At 49.4% G+C, this 20898-nt stretch overlaps 1 protein-coding gene across 12 annotated transcripts in view; it reads left to right on the top strand.

The window, feature by feature from the left end:
• LOC147032885 (sperm flagella and cilia-associated protein 2-like) overlaps window positions 1-20898 on the top strand; it is a 204223-nt gene that overhangs the window by 112060 nt on the left and 71265 nt on the right. For all 12 annotated transcript variants that reach the window (XR_015055389.1, XR_015055390.1, XR_015055392.1 and 9 more), the window contains exons 15-17: window positions 1301-1428; window positions 13857-13995; window positions 14088-14225. Coding sequence is in view for 7 of the 12 variants with exons in the window: in XM_085870859.1 (XP_085726985.1) it covers window positions 1301-1428; window positions 13857-13995; window positions 14088-14225 (405 nt within the window). In the remaining 5 variants the exon portion in view is untranslated. The remainder of the gene's footprint in view (window positions 1-1300; window positions 1429-13856; window positions 13996-14087; window positions 14226-20898) is intronic.

Genomic DNA, 20898 nt, shown 5'->3' with positions numbered 1-20898 from the left:
AGCTTGTATGTTTTTTTGTTTGTCTGTAATCACGTATAAAAAATTCTGCAGAGCACAGTTATCATTGGAAATTTTTGTAACTTCGCATATCAGAGGCCTATAGAGGTCCCTTTCAGCGCATAAAATTTTGAAGGTCAAGGTCAAAGGTCAAGGTCACTTTGTCGCAAATCACGGGAGTCGACGAAACCCTTATTTTTTGAGTAATTTTGATCGGATCGTCTTCAAACTTCATGGGAATATAATTCATGGTCTGGCGCTCAGCTGATTAATTTTTGGTGGCGATTGGCCTTGACCTTCATGGTTAGCGCCTCAGGTCAAACATATTTGACCCCAAGGTCAAATTTTCAAGTTTTAGGAACCATATCGTGTAGTACCTCAAATTGAACACCTCAATGAGTGCTTTCTAGATATGTCAAGCTTGAGACATTATGACGTCATTTGGTCACGTTATGAGGCAAACGCATATTTTTCATGGTTACTCTGTAGAACGATTCTCACAGGCAGATATTATGGCAGATATTCTCTCGTAGGCAGATATTCCTCAAGGAGTCGCTCCTGGTGGATAGCAGCTCTGTTCACCTCAGTGTGACCTTAAAGAAGTCACACGTGGTCACTTTTTGGCAAGATACGGGTCACCCTGCGGGTGACATTGGTTTATTTTCTTATTAATAAATTGCTTTGTTGACGTTCCATCCTGTCCGTGCTTGTCCTTTCCTTCTATTGATCCAGCATTGTCCGAACCTCGATAGACTGGGAAGTAATTACTTCACAAATTTACCAATAATAGTCAGCATGCACCAGCGGTTCTACGCTCGGCCGCCCTAATGAAGATCTAATCAAGATAAGATTGGTGTTTTGCCGAGAGCGCGCTCTCCTTTCAGGAAACCACGTGACCTCCAGTTAAACGGCATAATTAGACGGTGGACACTGGAACTCGTGGTTGACTCAGTGGCATTCGTGGTTCTAAAGCAACCCACCGTTCCACAAAGTTAATCGTGAGTGGTGGCCCCAGGTCCGGCTCTTCCGAGGACAAACGGGGATTAAACCCCCTCATAATACACTCAGTACCTATGGCCGTAACAATATTAACAACCAAAGTTGTCCAATCCTTTTTGGACACCCTGCCAAAACAGCCTGTTCAGCAGGGTCCTCCATTACAAAGAGTAAGCCTGAAATACTTTGGCTTGATCTGTTCTAAAATATAAGCAACAAAACCACAGTGATTAAACTACCCTAAATAGGGCCAAAATTGGTATTCTGTTTGACAAATAGAACAATTTTTGTTATGTTTTCCACACAGGAACAATTGCCATATTTCATCTCCTGCTGGCAAGAAATGGAAAATGGTTACATTGAGAGCAGTAATTTGACATTTCTTAAAATGAGACAAGAAAGGGATAGCATTATCAGTTACTACGGCAGCACCAGGTAATACTTTCTTAAATTTGGAAATTAAATGATTTTTGTTTCAATTCATTTAAGAGTGATTAATTATCATCGCATTCTATGAAGTAGTAAGGGATTTGATTTAGCAGAAATTATTGCACTTGCTGCCAAATCATACATTGTTTTTCATATACAGGTGTAGAGTGAAAATTATATTCCATTTTACACAGCCATGAAATAATTAAGGATGCTATTGTGTACAAGTGTGTGTATATCTCTATTTATTGTTATGAAAATAACTTGGGGATTAAAGAGAGGTTAATTATTTGATAGTTATATCCTAATGAGTGTCAGCATAGGCATTTGTAAACCCCAATTAGCATCGACCAGAATTGTATGTATACAGTAGTTAAATTCCATGTCCCCCTTTATCCTCGTGTCTGTCTCTTTATCCCATCTCCCCTCCAAAGCCTGGTGTTGGCTGAGTGGTTATGGTGGTTGATTTGGGATCTTTGGGTCCTGAGATTGAGCCCCGTTGGCCACTGAATTAGGGTGGCAGGAGAGAATGTATAGGGTGGACAAGATGGAAAGAGAAGGAAACTATCAGCAGGGAAAAATGGAAATTTGGAAGGAGGAGGGGTAGAAAACATGGCTTTGGACGATCTGAGATGGTCGTGAACAGTTGTCTTGAAGACCTGGAGGGAAGAATGAGATTGAAGAGAATGTTGAGGTTGGTTCCACAATCGGGGAAAAAGTGGAACGAATGAGTGGAGGTGAGCAGAAATTGAGGGCCTCCATCCATTGTTGAGTGAGTAGAAACTGCATTTCCAAAGTGGAGTATCCTGGTCTGAAACCAAATTGGTGATATGAGATGAGGTTGTTGGAGAAAAGGAATTCATATCAACTGCAATGATGGATTCCATGACCATGCTGATGATTGGAAGTAAACTGATAGGTCTGTAGTTAAGGGGATCAGTTTTTGCACCTTTTTATTTATCAAATACAGTGATGTTAGCAGATTTCCAAGCAGATGGAAAATGTCCAAGCACAAGTGACTGGGTGAAAAGGGCAGAGAGGGGATGGGAAAGAGCAGCAGAGAAGGATTTTAGGACACGTGAGCTGATGCCAACTGGTCTAGTTGCAGAATCAGTCAAGGGTTGCCAGAAACGTTTTCACCTTCGGTGCAACAGACATCCAGTCCAGCAGTAGTTTGGTATGAGAAGGAGGGATGAGTACTGAGAGTGAGTGATTAGGAACACAATATTTGGAAACAAACACAGAATTGAGGCATTCATCCTTCTCATGAGCAGAGTCGGCTGTGGTGCCATTTGAAGAGAAGGAAAGGATGGAAGGGGAGCATATACCAGAGACAAACTTAACAAGGTGCCACAATGTTTTAGAGGAGGGAGACAAGTTTGTAAGTTCATGTTTGAGGTTGGACAGATGTTGTTTTCTGGCTTGCCTGGCAGTGGACACACACTTGTTGTGGACTTTCTTGAATGCACTGAGATTGCCTTTGGTCGGATTAGCTTTCCAGGAAGAGAAGGCAAGTTGTTTCAGAGTAACTGCCTCACCACAAGATTCAGTGTACCATGGGTGGGAAGTGGGGTAGGATAATTGAACATGAGATGGGATGCATCTGTGCACAAGAAAGAGCAGGTTTCTATTGAAGGATTCCCAGGCTGAGTTCACGTAAGGGGCAGTAGATATGGGAGACCAGTCCTGAAGAGAGGTGGCTGCTTGTATTCTCTGCCAATCTGCCTGAGTAACATGCCAGACTCACTGTTGTTGAGGTAGTTCTCTGAAAATAGCAAGAGTGATGTTGACTTTCACAAGCAAATGATCAGATGAACCAAATGGAGCAGAGGAATAGCAGGAATTAAATGTGATAATACATAATATGCATCGCTTTCATGTATATAGTTGGCCACTGTCCACCCCTCCTCATGTGTTGTCGAAAATCCCATCCCTTCTGACCTTTTATTTAATGGCCTACGCTTTTATTCTGTCTTTAATGTGTGTTTCTAGTGCTCACCAGGCTGTGAGCACAAGTCTAGGTAGGAAAAAGAAATTTGTTGCACAAGCTGACCGAGTCTACTGGGTTAATGGCAGTTCAAGGGTCACCACGAAATTCACCCCACCCTCTGACTGAGGTGCGTGCCAATGGTGAGTGAGAGGGGAGGGGCACAAAATGTCGTCGGTGATGTCAGCAGGAAACCTTATTAAAGGTGATGGGGGGGCCAGAAAGATCAGCGTAGAGAATCTTTGGCTGCATTTGGCCTGAGCCCTCAGGGCGGAAGCCCCGCCCCGCCCCATTAACCTCGCACTCACTCTGCAAGAGTTACGTCCTCCCCTATTACCGCCCCAGTGACAGGACATTTGAAGAATGGGGAACCCTGAACTGAATGACTCACTGGGTTTTCCAGGCAATCTTTGTCTTGTCCAAACCTCTTTGTCTCCTCTGCCGTGGAATGTCGGTGGGCCCGAAAACTTAGGATAATTAAGGAATCCCATATGCTTACAGAATCCCATATGCTCATTGATTCATGGGCGAGTATGTCAGTCGTGGGTAAGGTGTTTTCCTTGTGTTGGTTTCATCATTTATTTTTCCTGCATTTGTTCCTTTTGTTTCCCTCCCCCGTGCCTTTAATTGGAATAAATAAACCTGGTCTCAGCAGGGGGTGGGGTTGAATTCTGGTTGTGGTGGTGGCTTCATTTGGTGGTTTGTAAAGACCCGTTAAGGGGACCATTGGACGCGGTCTCTGCACCGCTTAGACAATCACGTCACATGACTTAGGCTTTCTCAGCCTTGGATAAGATCCAGTCTCATGATGCTTATGGGCATAGCACTTGGCTGACGCGATGGTCCAACTTGCATGTTATCGGGAGTGGAACGGCCGTGATCCGGCCTGGGACCCCGGACTCGTCTGACTGCCATAGTTACTTTGACGTGACCCTTTGGATTCGGAACCGGCAACCGGAATAGCCGGTGGCTGGAGCATTGGTCAAAAAATCAGTTACTAATGACAGTTTGAAAACTTGAATGACAGTTTGGGTTTATGATTAGATGGAGGTGCGGTGAAATGGACATGTCCACAAGGTAAAGTGCTTATCGCTTAATATATTGTTGCGGATTCGCGCCCGCCGGCGTGCGGACGGCCACGTAACTCGAATCGCGGCACGTCGCCCACCGGACGGACAATCCAGTCGTGACCCTCTCGGACTAACGCCGGGAACTAGTCACGGGTGGACCTTTCGGTCTCACCGCGATCGTGCCAATCGGCCCCCGCGTGGGATAGGGTTGCTCGCCAAATTCGACCTACCTAAGTACCCACACGGAGGGTAGACCGGGTGATCGCACCTCGCCGCAGGTCGACTTCGGACACGGGCCACTTTAAGCGACCCGTTCCGTACTATCGGGATAACCGAGCGGTGTTATTCGTCGGCCTCGACGGTTCGATTAATTATCGGGCGTTTTAGCCCACGACCAACCCTTTACGTGAAGCAAGATGGAGATTCAATAGAGGAAAAGACGAAGCGAAGCGGGAAAACAGTTCAACAATAAGCACATTTATTTCGCGATGAACGGAAAGCACACATATACAATTCCACCAAAAGCACATGTAAAAGAAGAAGACAATGCAATATTACACAAAAAGCAAATGCAACAATGCAGATCTATCCAACTACCGAGCACACGGCAACACTTATACAATTTTACTTCACAGACGGCGCCGACAACACATATTCCCAAAGCAAAAGAAAAGAGAACCACCCTCCAGGATGAGGGGGGTAGGCGGGCCTGGGGCCGAGACCGTGTCGGGCCTACCCGTCTGATGATGACACGCGGAGCGGCGGTGGTGCCTCAACTCCGCGGGCCTCGCGGACAGTGTCTGGTAGGGGGTGGGAAGGGGGCCCCCTTTGTCGCACTATCTCAGCGCGGGGGGAAACAGGAGGGGGTTGCTGATGCTTGGGGGAAGGAGGATATCACCCTGTCTCGGGTCCCGCGGCGAGCGTCTCCTCCTCCACCTCGGTCGCGTTGCTGGCCTCTCCCTGTGCAGCTCCCGGCACCGACGCGAGCACCCCCTCGTCCGCCTTCGCCGCCGTCACCTCTCCACAGCTCCGTCCTCTTCACTCTGACTAGTACCACTTCTTTCCAGCTCCACCGACGACTCTCTTGAACTCCGCACACTCCAACTCTCAACTTCCAACTGAACTGACTGACTGACGAACGCAGCCGTTTATATAAGCCCCGTGGCTTCGCTCTTTCACCCTTGACCCTCTGCCTCCGACCCTTCACCTCTCCAACTGGCTCCCCATTGGCCCGAGGAAAAGTGGGCGTGAATGCTTTTTGATCCATGAATTTGCATATAGCGACCGCCCTCCAACGCCCTGGAGGCGGGGCCAAATCGCCCCTCGCTCACCGATTGGACGGCACAAAAGTGGGCGTGTGTCGTTTTTGATCCGTTTTCTGTGGAAAGTCCGTGATGTTTTTGAACACGCTGCTCGGTGCGCGCCCTACACGAGTCCAGTATCGGCGCCCACAAGTGGCGCGAGAATGGTGGCGATGCGACGGTGGAGAGTTGTGACGGTAAAGGTCGTGGCGGTTGTGGTGAAGCGGCGTTGTGGTTGGTGGTTGTTGTGAAGCGGCGTTGTGGTTGGTGGTTGTTGTTGTGAAGCGGCGTTGTGGTTGGTGGTTGTTGTGAAGCGGCGTTGTGGTTGGTGGTTGTTGTTGTGAAGCGGCGTTGTGGTTGGTGGTTGTTGTTGTGAAGCGGCGTTGTGGTTGGTGGTTGTTGTTGTGATGGCTGTTGAGACGTGGTTGGTGGTGGTAGTAATGGCGGCTGGTCCAAAATAAAGATAGTAAAAGAAAAACGGCTATCCTGAAGAGTCGCAGCCCGCATGAATGACATTTATTCCCTCTAGACAACGGGTTTGGGCCTAACTACACATATACTTACCGAGATATCTCACCTAAGGGACCTGAATGGTGGTTTGTGAATTTCGTCAACCACAACACTACCCCCTCCCCTTTTTACAGACTCGTCCCGAGTCGTCAAATTCTCGTGTGCCATCATGTGTAGTTTTCCCCTAGTACATTTTACCTACGGATCCCTGAGTGCGACATTCATGGTATTCGTGTCCCCAAAATAAATAACCTAAGGGCTGAGTAACTACCTAAACAAACTCACTCACACGGACGACTTAAATAAAATTGCCGGCGCTAGGACAGACATGCCGGGGGCGCACTCATATGTACAGTACATCTTAACCTTAACTTACAAATTTTACACTAAACCATGGCCCAGGATCAATGAACTCTGCAAAAAGAAAGCAGTTAGCAGGGAGCCAGGCTGCTCGCATGCAGTCTCTGACTCAAACAATGCAGGTGACAGGGAACGTGGCCGGCTGCTCACACGCAGTCCAAGGCCTTCCCTTTTGAACTGAACGCAGTGAACCACAACGGTGCATGGGCTGCACAAACACAGTCTCCGTGCCAGCTCAAGTGGCACAATGCAGGTGACAGGGAACGTGGCCGGCTGCTCACACGCAGTCCAAGGCCTTCCCTTTTGAACTGAACGCAGTGAACCACAACGGTGCATGGGCTGCACAAACACAGTCTCCGTGCCAGCTCAAGTGGCACACGCAATGAACACAACGAATGGATGGATGAATGGATGCACGCAAACACGGTGCACGGGCCGCCACTGCAGGCCCGTGTTGTAGCTGCCAACAGGGCAGTTCTCGCAGCTTGCAAACTGTTGCTTTCCGATCCTGGCGCACATGGCAATGAACAGGGGGGGGGGGCAAAGCAAAAATTGAACGGGGCTGGTGAACAGGGGCAGTGGGCATGGCATGGCAAAGGCAGCAGGCAAACACAGCCCGCAGAAGAAGGCCGCTGCAGGCAAACACAGCCGGCAGATGAACTGGCTGGCACAGGCCTTGAAGAAAAACAGCCAGCCGGCAGATGAAGTGGGCCGGCACAGGCCTTGAAGTACCACAGCTGCAGACGATCCGGCCGGCACAGGCCTTGCAGCAAAACAACCAGCTGCCGATGAAGTGGGCCGGCCTTTGCCTTGCAGCAACGCAGCCAGCAGATAAAGCTGGCCAGCCTTTGCCGTTCAGTGGAGGTTGGTGGAGGGAGTGCGGTGGTGCTGGCCACTCAGAAGGCGGGCTCGGACCTACCTACCTGTCTCCCTCCCACCTATCGCCTTTGCCTGTCACTGTACATACCCACTCCCTTAATTTGTCAAACCCCAATTTAGCCCCAACTTATTTTTTTGTTGTTTTTATTTTTACTTCCCCACTATAAATTGTCCCCTAACCCCCTTTACTGTCCTTGTTCGGCTAACCTATCCTGTCACCTAGCCTACTCCCCACCCCTACGTTCCCTTCCCGGAGGGGAATAAGGGAGAGCTAACGTCCTGTGTCGAGGCCCAACGAAGCCTCAGGATGGCCTCCCCAGAGTTCAGCGATCTATAACACAAAGTGGGTCCAGCGGCCCACAACGAGAGCGAGGGGATGGATGGTGCGGAGGGGTACACTTCCTAATCTACCCTAACCATTTAACTGTTAAACTACCCCGGGGCTTTCAACAAGCGCCTCTCGCTTAAACTATTGGTTCTAACAACCCAGATTCCCGTCGCCTGTGTTGGTGTCCTCACAATTTCGGGCCTCGCCCCCCAATTTTCTCTCCGTGCCCTCACACGGTCTCATGGCTGGGACACGTGGCTCCCTTTGGCAGGCACGACCCTCTGCCGATTCTCCGACGATGGCACCCCCGGGCACTACACTGCCTCCGAGCCTACCAGCTCCCTAACACCGGGGAGTTCCCCCCATGGCACCTCCCCTGAAACGCACACGTGGCAGGCTGGCTTCCCAGGCCCCTTTCCGCGGGTCACCCGTGCCCACAACACTGCCCACGCGGCTAATGGCGCCCCGGGCCCCCGCACCAAGCAGGCGCACCCGTGCCCACTACGCTATCCCGGCCCCCCCATGGGCCCTTGGCCTACCACGGCCGACTAGCCTGGTGCCCGGGGTAGCCACTCAGCGATACTCACCTTTCGCAGCCACGCTCCCAAGCCCGTCAACAGGGCTCCTGCACCCCTCCAAACGGGTTTCGAGCCTACTTCCCCACCAACAACAAAACGACCTCCATTTTTCAATTTAACTAACCCCCTAACTCACTCTACACTGACCCCGGGGGTCCCTTGGGCGGGAGTCACTCCTCCCCCCCAATCACTCATCGCACCATGCATTCCCCATTCGCTCCATTCACACAGACCCGCTGGCCTCACTCACTCATCATGTACTCACCTCACAACTCTTCAACACACACACCGCTGAACTCTGCCATCCTCCGAACTAACTCGTGCTCCCACGTCGTCCCTTAAACTACAGCACGTTCCTTTTAACACTACGTAGCTAAACTACGTCCCCTCTACACATTCACAAGTCTGTCACTGTCTTCAAATAAATCATTTTATTTCCCAACCTAAATCTGGCTACAATCCCTCTAACTAATCCATTCCACGGACTCCATGAGGACTTACCCCTGCCCCATGAAGTCGGTCTAACTAAGCTAACCCTTCCCCCCAACTAGTTTCCATCCTGTGCCCTGGGTCAAGGGGGTCTTCCACCCCTTGCCCAGGAATCCTGTTCTCCCGAAAGTGAGGCTTGCTCTTTTTTTTTTCTTTACCTGCGCAGCACCAGCGCGGCAACTCAGAGCTCGCGCACTTTGCACCTGCCCGTGACGTCATGCAGCTGCACGTGTTCCTCGTCCCTCCTTGGACGGTACTATCCGGCAGGGATACCCCTCCTGCCGGATTCCAACCCCACGTGTAGCCATGGCGTCACCGTGCGCATAAAAAAAACAAGCCCCACGTCTCGAGGGGTTCCCCACGCGAACACATGTGCTTTGCCCGTTGGAGCTTAACACACACGCCCGCGTGGAGAACCCGTCCGGTCCAAATCCATAATCCTGCCGAAGCTTTGTCCGTCCGCGGGATCGGCAAATCCACCGCTGGCGTTTCCGGACCGGGACTTCACTCTCGCAAGCGAGCACGTGTGGGCCTCGTGCGTTGCACAGCACGGACTTCGTGCTCACTGCTGGGTGAGCATAATCATAATTCGCATCCATCGGCACGGTCCCCGAAACAACTACAGCCGCTACTCGGCTTTCTTTCTTCTGTCGCCGTCGTCGTCGCCATTCGACACACGCACTCCCGCGTGTTACGACGCTCACACTCCACACCATTAAATTCACACCGGGAGACGCGGCTGCGTGCTCCCGCATGCCAACCGACATCTCCCTCACATACCGCTCTCTCACACACACGGTCTCCCTTGCATAAACCATACCACTCACACGTGGTGCTCCATTCACTCGCGGTGCCTCACTCACACACGCGGGGGCACTCAACCGCGGTGCCTCATCCACACTGGCCGTTTCATCCACACACACGGCCTCTTCCACACACGGTGCCTCATCCACACACGGCGTGCTGGGAAGCACGTACTCCGGCACCATCGCCACCACACCACTCACACACGGGGTCGCTTCCACACACGGGGACGCACTCACACCTTGCACCACACACACAGGGACAACTACACTGGGGATTCGTGTCCCCACAAGGGTCTCCGGGACCTCTATACCCCCCAAGCTCTCCGCCGTACCCGTCCACAGCACTCGTCCCCTCAACCTCGCAAAACACGACCGAACCCACCTGATCGTGACTCGCCTCAAGGGGGCATACTCCCTCCCCTCGTTCCTGGAGGAGGCCATCCAGCTGCTCGCACTGGGTCCCCACCCAGTCCACCAGCTCACCCCCATTATCCTCCACTACCTGTGTGTGTGTGTGTGTGTGTGTGTGTGTGCGTCACTTACCCCGTCTTCATCGTGCAGTCTTCCCTCTATCGTTCCCTTCCCGGCTGCCGTCACGACCCTGGCCCAACACGCCCCCCGAATCATTTTTTCACCCGCCTCCACCGCGGGCCCGACAGCCGCTGCACCCCCTTCCAGTTCGTTCGCTCCTACACGTGGAGTCGCCATTTTAAGCTCCCTGCTAACGGCCTTCATGCCCGCCTGCAGGCATCGGCCCGTGTTCTGCGTCTCACCCCGGAGCTCTTTCATTTCTTCCCTCATTTGCTGTGTATTCGCATCCATCGTCGTTTTCACTTCGTCCATTTGCTTGTTCATTCCGTTTCTCATTTCATTTGTGTTTGTATCCATCTTTTCGTTTATTTGTTGTGTATTCGCATCCATCCTTTCGTTCATTCCTTTTATTTCGTTTTTCACTTCGTTTGTCATTGCCGCCAGCATGGCGCATAGCTGGGCCATGTCGGGTGCGCTTGGGTGAGCCGTTTCGGCAAGGGTCGGGGGGTTTTGGTGGAGAGGGGGAGGGGAGGTGTCATACACCGCGGCCGCTGCCGCACCTATTTCGGGCTCTGGGTTCAGTTGGGCGAGTTCGTTTTCCTGTACAATCAACATTTCCTGCACGGGGATTTCATCCTGAGCCATGGATTCTACACATGATACATCCATTTCTAATACGCCCGGCTCTCGCTCGCCTTGAGACGCCATCTTGCTTCTCTTAAAGGGTTAATTTAGCTCGCTCGTAATTTGGAGGGAATCGGGGGTCGCTTCTCTCACCCCTGGACCGATACCCGTGAATTTAATTGGAGACAGGAGAGCCCGTTTTCCCGTTCTCCGATACCAGTGCCGCGAGGAAGGCGATGGGTTTATATCGCACGACCTGACACCAGTGTTGCGGATTCGCGCCCGCCGGCGTGCGGACGGCCACGTAACTCGAATCGCGGCACGTCGCCCACCGGACGGACAATCCAGTCGTGACCCTCTCGGACTAACGCCGGAAACTAGTCACGGGTGGACCTTTCGGTCTCACCGCGATCGTGCCAATCGGCCCCCGCGTGGGATAGGGTTGCTCGCCAAATTCGACCTACCTAAGTACCCACACGGAGGGTAGACCGGGCGATCGCACCTCGCCGCAGGTCGACTTCGGACACGGGCCACTTTAAGCGACCCGTTCCGTACTATCGGGATAACCGAGCGGTGTTATTCGTCGGCCTCGACGGTTCAATTAATTATCGGGCATTTTAGCCCATGACCAACCCTTTACGTGAAGCAAGATGGAGATTCAATAGAGGAAAAGACGAAGCGAAGCGGGAAAACAGTTCAACAATAAGCACATTTATTTCGCGATGAACGGAAAGCACACATATACAATTCCACCAAAAGCACATGTAAAAGAAGAAGACAATGCAATATTACACAAAAAGCAAATGCAACAATGCAGATCTATCCGACTACCGAGCACACGGCAACACTTATACAATTTTACTTCACAGACGGCGCCGACAACACATATTCCCAAAGCAAAAGAAAAGAGAACCATCCTCCAGGATGAGGGGGGTAGGCGGGCCTGGGGCCGAGACCGTGTCGGGCCTACCCGTCTGATGATGAGACGCGGAGCGGCGGTGGTGCCTCAACTCCGCGGGCCTCGCGGACAGTGTCTGGTAGGGGGTGGGAAGGGGGCCCCCTTTGTCGCACTATCTCAGCGCGGGGGGAAACAGGAGGGGGTTGCTGATGCTCGGGGGAAGGAGGATATCACCCTGTCTCGGGTCCCCCGGCGAGCGTCTCCTCCTCCACCTCGGTCGCGTTGCTGGCCTCTCCCTGTGCAGCTCCCGGCACCGACGCGAGCACCCCCTCGTCCGCCTTCGCCGCCGTCACCTCTCCACAGCTCTGTCCTCTTCACTCTGACTAGTACCACTTCTTTCCAGCTCCACCGACGACTCTCTTGAACTCCGCACACTCCAACTCTCAACTTCCAACTGAACTGACTGACTGACGAACGCAGCCGTTTATATAAGCCCCGTGGCTTCGCTCTTTCACCCTTGACCCTCTGCCTCCGACCCTTCACCTCTCTAACTGGCTCCCCATTGGCCCGAGGAAAAGTGGGCGTGAATGCTTTTTGATCCATGAATTTGCATATAGCGACCGCCCTCCAACGCCCTGGAGGCGGGGCCAAATCGCCCCTCGCTCACCGATTGGACGGAACAAAAGTGGGCGTGAGTCGTTTTTGATCCGTTTTCTGTGGAAAGTCCGTGATGTTTTTGAACACGCTGCTCGGTGCGCGCCCTACACGAGTCCAGTATCGGCGCCCACAAGTGGCGCGAGAATGGTGGCGATGCGACGGTGGCGAGTTGTGACGGTAAAGGTCGTGGCGGTTGTGGTGAAGCGGCGTTGTGGTTGGTGGTTGTTGTTGTGAAGCGGCATTGTGGTTGGTGGTTGTTGTTGTGAAGCGGCGTTGTGGTTGGTGGTTGTTGTGAAGCGGCGTTGTGGTTGGTGGTTGTTGTGAAGCGGAGTTGTGGTTGGTGGTTGTTGTTGTGAAGCGGCGTTGTGGTTGGTGGTTGTTGTTGTGATGGCTGTTGAGACGTGATTGGTGGTGGTAGTAATGGCGGCTGGTCCAAAATAAAGATAGTAAAAGAAAAACGGCTATCCTGAAGAGTCGCAGCCCGCATGAATGACATTTATTCCCTCTAGACAACGGGTTTGGGCCTAACTACACATATACTTACCGAGATATCTCACCTAAGGGACCTGAATGGTGGTTTGTGAATTTCGTCAACCACAACAATATCATCATATAAAGTGGTGTATGATTAAAGTTATTCATATGTCATAATACTTCAAATAAAAGTGATAATTAAATCAGTTTAAATATGGATATTGCATTCCTGTGTTGACTGACTGTCTGGACACAACTTTGAGGTTGTGGGTCCTTTGATATTGAGTCATCTTCTGATGTTGACCTGCGACCGGGGTTGTGGATCTGCCGTTTGGAGAGGTTCTGGGCTGAAACTATCGAAACCTCGATGAAAAACGGTGCCCAGCTGATGATCCGAGCAGTTGGGAAATCAGTAAATTGCTTATAAGTTAAGGTTATAACTTGAAATATAATAGCTTTTGTAAGTACTTACCAGGACATAATGTGTGTGTGTGTGTGTGTGTGTGTGTGTGTGTGTGTGTGTGTGTGTGTGTGTGTGTGTGTGTGTGTGTGTGTGTGTGTGTGTGTGTGTGTGTGTGTGTGTGTGTGTGTGTGTGTGTGTGTGCGCGTGTGCATGTGCGTGTGCGTGTGCGTGTGTTTTTGTTTTACAACTTGTCTTGTGATTTATTTTTACATTGGAATCGAATGGATTTGGTTGTTTCTGTTGGGTAAATATAATGATGAGTGGGTGAACGATATTTGCAGTAAGAGTATGTCGTTTTGAAAGGGCATTTGGGAATATCTATTGGGAATATTATAAGAGAAGTGGGAGAAAGGGAGAAAACAAATACAAGCAATCACACTGCCTTACATGGTTCTGTAAACCTTTTACTTTAACTGAAGGCAAATGTTATTCATTGATGAATCATTTACATGTTTATTAATTTTGAAACATTCTTGCAGGAGGAGTTTTAAACACTTTTTGACCAGGCTGAGCAACAGAAATGAGTGTTTTCTGTCTTGGAAAATTTTTTACAACAGCTTTACTGACAAGTTACTTGAAGATGAAATGACCAAGGTGGAACTGCATCAAAAAGTTGATGTGAGCATCGTTGCTGTATTGTACAACTTGTTTGAATACTGCCCCATTGCATGAATTCAATCAGGAAATTATGTATGTTGTATGATTCTCAGGAATTAAAGGAGAAGTTGTCGGTCATTTGTGACAATCGCAATGCAGAATCCCAACAGGAAATACATCTGTTGATGAACAGTGGCTACCTGGAAGAGTTTATGAAGAACACTGTGTACCATTTTATTTCGCTGATGCAGGTCAGGATTGTTCATCAGTAATATGTTTACATGAACATCTCAGCAGTGGAGGGAAAATATCATTTTTTCCTATTCCTCCTAAAACAAATAAAACTCATGTAAATTATCCTACAATTCACTTTAAATTCACATAAACCCACTACTGTCTAAGATAGTCCCCAATCCAAACCCATGATCTTTTTTTACCCTCATTAACCCATCCACCCCCATCCTATCCCAATCCCTTCGCCTTCCAAATGATCAGTTTTCCTTCCTGAGAGTTTCCTTTTGTCTCCATCTTGTCAACCCCATGCACCCTCTCCTGCCCCCCATTCCTCCCCACACCCATTGGTTGTCTGCCTCCATCTTGGCCTTCACCTCTGCTATTTGTGTTCTCCAACCTCTCTCTCTCTCTCTCTCTCTCTCTCTCTCTCTCTCTCTCTCTCTCTCTCTCTCTCTCTCTCTCTCTCTCTCTCTCTCTCTCTCTCTCTCTCTCTCTCTCTCTCCTGTTCCTTTTGCCCTGCTGCATTCTGATCCGTCAGTGTACTAGCGAACGAGCTATCGTTTGCAGCCTGTGGCTGCTTGTTGTATCATTTTCTGTGGGTGTGACTGTGCCACTGATGCAGTGCCCTCCATTACCTGTACACTGGTACTCATTTCGCCGACCTCGGAAGGAAGACAGACTGAGTCAATCCCATCTGGTGTTACTCCAACGGCCGACTGGGGCTCAAACTTAAGACCATTCCTTGCAGCAATTGAGACTATATTCTGTACAGAGCATTGGTACTGCCTCAGCTGTCTCCTTGGCTATTGAGCACAATCCTGGACAGGTCGCCACTCTGACACAGGATACCAGCAAGCTGGCACTCATTTTGCCGACCTCAGAAGGATGACACGTAGAGTCAACCCCACCTGGTATTAATTCAATAAATGAGCAGGATTTGAACGAGGGATCCTTGGATCCCAAGCCCACCACCTAAGGCCTAAGTCACATTTGCTCTACGGCGAGGATACGGCAGCCGTACGCCCTCTGAATTGACAGAAACGTGCGGCGGCCGCAGAGTTTCTGCGGTGGCCTCAGGGTGGCCCTATGCCGTTTGGCTATCTTTTACAGGCCGTAAGGTCGCCGTGGAATTATAACTCGGAGTTATAACTTTTTTCATTTCTACGTTCGCCGTAGCAATTCGACAATCCGAAACAAAAAAACTGGTAAAAAAAAAAAATAATAATAATAATTAACCCACTCGTTACCGTCCGTCCGGCCGCACGTTCGCCTTAGGGCCCCCCTCGGTCCCCTTGCAGGCACCTTGAGGGCTACCTTGCATCTGCCTTGAAAATTCTATGGCCACCGCAGGGCCCCCTTAAGGTCACCGTGCGACATCAAATCAAAGACCGTACGGCAACCCCACGTTTTCGGTCTCCACAATTTCTAAGACTGAAGGCCTAAGTCACATTTGCTCTGCGGCGAGGATATGGCGGCCGTACGCCCTCTGAATTGACAGAAACATGCGGCTGCTGCAGAGTTTCTGCGGTGGCCTCAGGGTGGCCCTACGCCGTTTGGCTATATTTTACAGGTCGTAAGGTCACCGTGGAATTATAACGCGGAGTTATAACTTTTTTCATTTCTACGTTCGCCATAGCAATTCGACAAGCCGAAACAAAAAAACTGGTAAAAAAAAAAAACCCACTCGTTACCATCTGTCTGGCCGCACGTTCGCCTGAGGGCCCCCCTGCGGTCGCCTTGCGGGCACCTTGCGTCTGCCTTGAAAATTATATGGCCGCCGCAAGAATGCCCTAAGGTCAATGTGCGACATCAAATCAAAGACCGTACGGCACCCCCACGTTTTCGGTCTCAACAATTTATAAATATGCCGTGCGGCTACCCGAAAAATAAAAACATATGTGACTGCTACATTGTGTGACCGAGGAAATACTGCGGCCGCCGTGTAATTGCTAGTGGCCGTAGATTTTGAAGACCCCATGGCCGCCGTGGCAAATGTGACAGGCCTAAATACGCCGTGCGGCTCCCCGAAAAATAAAAACATATGTGACTGCTACATTGTGTGACCGTGGAAATACTGTGGCCGCCGTATAATTGCTAGTGGCCGTAGATTTTGAAGACCCCACGGCCGCCGTGGCAAATGTGACTTAGGCCTTACCATTAAGCCAACACCAGGCATAAACTCAAGACCTAATATCTTAAGCCAGCCACTTTAACCGCTAACCTTGCCTTGGCCTCCACAGCGTGAAGCTGGGAAAGGTGAGAAGCAGGAGCAGATGGGAAAGCATAACTCCATCAGGCTGTAGACGAAAGCTTTGTACGTGGTCAGGAGCGCTCAGGTGGGCCAAGGAAGGACTTTGCACGATGGAGGATTCCTATTCGGCGACTGGCTTTGGAGGCCAGCGTGGAAATGTGGCTTTTCCAGAAAAGATCATGGCAGATAGTGAGACTGAGAAGCTTGAATGAAATGACTTCTTCCAGAGGACTGTTGAGAAAGTAGATGAGGGGTTTTCTCGAAGGTCCTTTCGGAGAGACATCGTGAGAGTGTCAGATTTGTCAGGATTGAAAGACATGTTCCACGTGTTGGACCAGTTTGTGATTTTACCCAGATCTGCAGAGAGCGAAGAAGCTGCGGCTTGCCGGTCTGAGGGATGGCAGATGGTACGACAGAGGGTGGAGTCATCAGCAAAGAGATAAAGAGGATTTTCCAGAGAGTCGGAGAGATCGTTGATGAAAACCAGAAAAAGGACAGGTCCCAGAACGTTGCCTTGAGGAACTTCAGCCTGGACAGGAAGAGAATGAGAGAACTTCCTTTAGGGCCACATGTTGGCTGCGACAGGAGAGGAAGTCTGCGAGCCATGAGCTGAGATGGCCTTGGACACCACAGGAAGATAGTTTGGTGAGCAGGGCAGGGTGCCAGACCTTGTCAAAAGCAGCAATATGTTTAGGCACATGGCTCTGATTGCATGTCTGGCATTGAGTACCTCCATCTATTGTTGGGAGAGTGGAAGCAGTATATCCAGGGTAGAGTGATCTGGCCTGAAACCAAATTGATGATGGGAAATCAAGCCATTGGAGAAGAGGAAGGATTTAATGTCTGAAGCAATTATGAATTCCATAACCCTGTTGATGATTGGGAGAAGGCTGATTGGTCTGCAGTTGCAGGGATCTATTTTTGCATGTTTTTTATGCAGGGCAGTAATGTTTGCTGATTTTCAAGCAGATGGCAGATGACCTTGAGCAAATGAGAGGGTGAATAGAACAGAGAGAGGGTGAGCAAGAGCAGAGGAGCAGGTTTTTAGGACACGTGGGCTCATGCCGTCTGGACCGGTTGCAGAATCTGAGTCGAGGTTTGACAGCAAGCTCTCCACCTTGTCAGAAGAAAAGGACACAGAGTGCAGGGACAGTTGGGTGCGACTGGATAAGGTGGGTACAGAGAGCGATGGGTTTCAGACACAATACTTAGATGCAAACACTGAGTTTAGGCATCCAGCCTTTTCACGTGCGGTATCAGCAGTGCGGCTATTTGAGGGAAGGGAGGGGATGGAGGGGGAGCATACACCAGAAACATATTTGATTAGATGCCACCAGCATTTGGAGGAGGGAGAGAGGTTTGAGAGTTCAGACTTGAGCTAACAAAGATGTTTTCTGGCTCTCCTGAGGGTAGACACACACTTGTTCTGAGCTTTATGGAAGGAACTGAGATTACCCTCAGTTGGGTTTGCTTTCCATGAAGCAAAGGCGTTGTTTCAGGACAACTGCCTCACCACAAGCTTCAGTGATCCATGGCTGGGAGGAAGGGTTGGACAACTAAAGACGAGAGGGGATAAATCTGTGCATGAGAGAGAGCAAGCTTCTTTGAAATAATTCCCAGGACAAGGTGATGTTGGAGAAGGTAGCGATGGGAGACCAGTGTAGAAGTTTGATGGCTGCTTGGAGACGCTGCCAATCAGCCTAAGTGAAATGTCAGATTCGGCGGCACTGAGGTGGTTTTCTAATAACAGCAGAAAGATGTTTACTTTGACAAGCACGTGGTCAGAAGAACCGATTGGCGTGGAGGAAGAACAGCAGATATTTTCAGGGAAATTTGTCAAAATCAGATCCAGAAGAGATGGAGTACCATTGGTTGAGATCTGGGGTGGGAAATTGACCGATTGAGTCAGTCCCAATGAGTTGCAGAAGTCTTTTTCTGAAGTGCCATGGCAGGTGAGAGAGGTACCCACATCCAGCCAACTGGCATGATGACAATTGAAGTCACCACATGTGAGGAAGAGAGAGTTTGGATGAGAGAATGGAAGTTAGTCCATGTTTTTGGATAGTGAGGTGGAAATGGAGTCATCACTGTTTGGTGGACGGTACAGCACACATTTAAATATGAGGTGGGACTGGAGGGGAAGCCGTAGCCAGAGGTATTCCTGGGGGTGTGGGGGAGTGAGGGCAGTTCATGGAGAGTGAGGAATTGAGTCTTTGATGAAGAGAGCAACTTCTCCACCAAGACGAGGCCCAGGTCTGTCATATCGGAGGAGGGAGTAACCAGGGAGATATACTGGGGAGTCAGAGACATCTTGAGAGAGTAAAGTTTCTGTTAGGCAGATTATGTCTGGTTTGTCAGTGGCATCTTGCATGGAAAGATCTGTCAGGTTTTAGCAAAGACCCTGGATATTTGAGGTCTACACCGTTAATGAAGAGGGAAGGAGGAGGCTTTGGATGCAGCGGAAGGGAGGGGAGAGGGGGGGGTGAAGGAGAAGGGAGGAGGGTGGAGGGGGGGAAACGAGAGTTGTTGAAAGAGTGTGGGGGATTGCAGAAGAGCTAGTGGAGTGGGCCGGATGAGGAGGAGCAAAGGCTCTGTGGTGCTGAGTTGAGGTACAGTGGGGAGTAATAAGAGAGGGGCACAGGGCAGTTGAAGATTGGAGAAGGTGGAAGGGGGAGGGGGAAGGAGGAACCTTTGTGAAGCTTGTATTTTTACGATATCCAGATGTAAACTGAGGAGTGACAGTGCCTCTCCTGTGTGCACAAATCCTCACATCACACTTCTGCATCATTTGAGCAATACACCTTATAACACTTTTGCCAAAAGTCAGGAAATACACTGCATCGGAGATCGTTACTGTCTGCGCAGGGTATTTTTTACATATATATGCCAAGTTTCAGGAAGTTTCGATGAAAACTGTAGGCTGTGAAACAAAAAATTCCATAAGAACAACAACGTGAGTAAGACCTAGAGATCCTCCACGAGGATCTAGAAATGGCAAAAAATAGGAATGACATCATAAAAATTGATATGATGTCATAGTGATGTAAGCCAATACAAGGCATAAACTCAAGACCCTAATATCTTAAGCCAGCCACTTTAACCGCTAACCTTGCCTTGGCCTCCACAGCGCGAAGCTGAGAAAGGTGAGAAGCAGGAGCAGATGGGAAAGCAGAACTCCATCAGGCTGTGGACAATAGATGCAGTAATTCATCTCTGCTAATGTCCTGTTCAATTCCCGCAAACAGAATTCAAAAAGCTTGCCTAGTTTTGGAGATAATTTTTTAGGCAATTTCCATGAGCGGAGATATTTTGACGTCATAACATTTTTTTCTGGGAGGAATTTTCAAAATTGGAGTTGGTTACTGTCTGCGCAGGGTATTTTTACATATATACGCCAAGTTTCAGGAAGTTTCGATGAAAACTGTAGGGTGTGAAACAAAATAGTCCACAAGAACAACAATGTGAGTTAGACTTAGGGATCCTCCACGAGGATCTAAAAATGGGGAAAAATAGGAATGACGTCATAAAAATTGATATGATGTCATAGTGATGTAAGCCAATACCAGGCATAAACTCAAGACCCTAATATCTTAAGCCAGCCACTTTAACCGCTAACCTTGCCTTGGCCTCCACAGCGCGAAGCTGAGAAAGGTGAGAAGCAGGAGCAGATGGGAAAGCAGAACTCCATCAGGCTGTGGACAATAGATGCAGTAATTCATCTCTGCTAATGCCCTGTTCGATTCCCACAAACAGAATTCAAAAAGCTTGCCTAGTTTCGGAGATAATTTTTTAGGCGATTCCCATTAGCGGAGATATTTTGACGTCATAACTTTTTTTTCTTGGAGGAATTTTCAAAATCGGAGATCGTTACTGTCTACGCAGGGTATTTTTTTTTACATATATACACCAAGTTTCAGGAAGTTTCGATGAAAACTGTAAGCTGTGAAACAAAAAAGTCCACAAGAACAACAACGTAAGTAAGACTTGGAGATCCTCCACAAGGATCTAAAAAAACATCGCACCATATCCGAAGGAAGCAGTTCAGTTTGGCATTTTTAATATGAAATACACAAGGCCTAGAAACCAAAGAAACCCATTAGAATTACCCTTTAGTCCCCTTTAGAATCACCCTTTAGTCCCCCTTTAGAATCACCCTTTAGACCCATTTAAAATTACCCTTAAAAACCGTTTACAATTACCCTTTAAAATTACTCTTTGGAACCCTTTAGAATTACCCTTTAAAATCGTTTGGAATTACCCTTTAAAATCACCCTTTAAAATTACCCTTTAGAACTACCCTTTAGAGTTACCCTTTGGAACTACCCTTTAGAATTACCCTTTATAATTACCCTTTACAACACACTTGAATTACCTTTTAGAACCCTTTAGAATTACGAGTGGGCCCATTGGTCCAATGGACTAAAGTTTCATTGGTCTTC

The sequence above is a fragment of the Eptatretus burgeri genome, chromosome 2 (genome assembly GCF_056783735.1).
Source record: "Eptatretus burgeri isolate ZD-2024b chromosome 2, Ebu_testis_v1, whole genome shotgun sequence".
NCBI classification, from domain to species: Eukaryota; Metazoa; Chordata; class Myxini; order Myxiniformes; family Myxinidae; genus Eptatretus; species Eptatretus burgeri.
The sequence above is the reverse complement of the archived record's forward strand: the minus strand, read 5'-3'. Positions and strand labels throughout refer to the sequence as shown.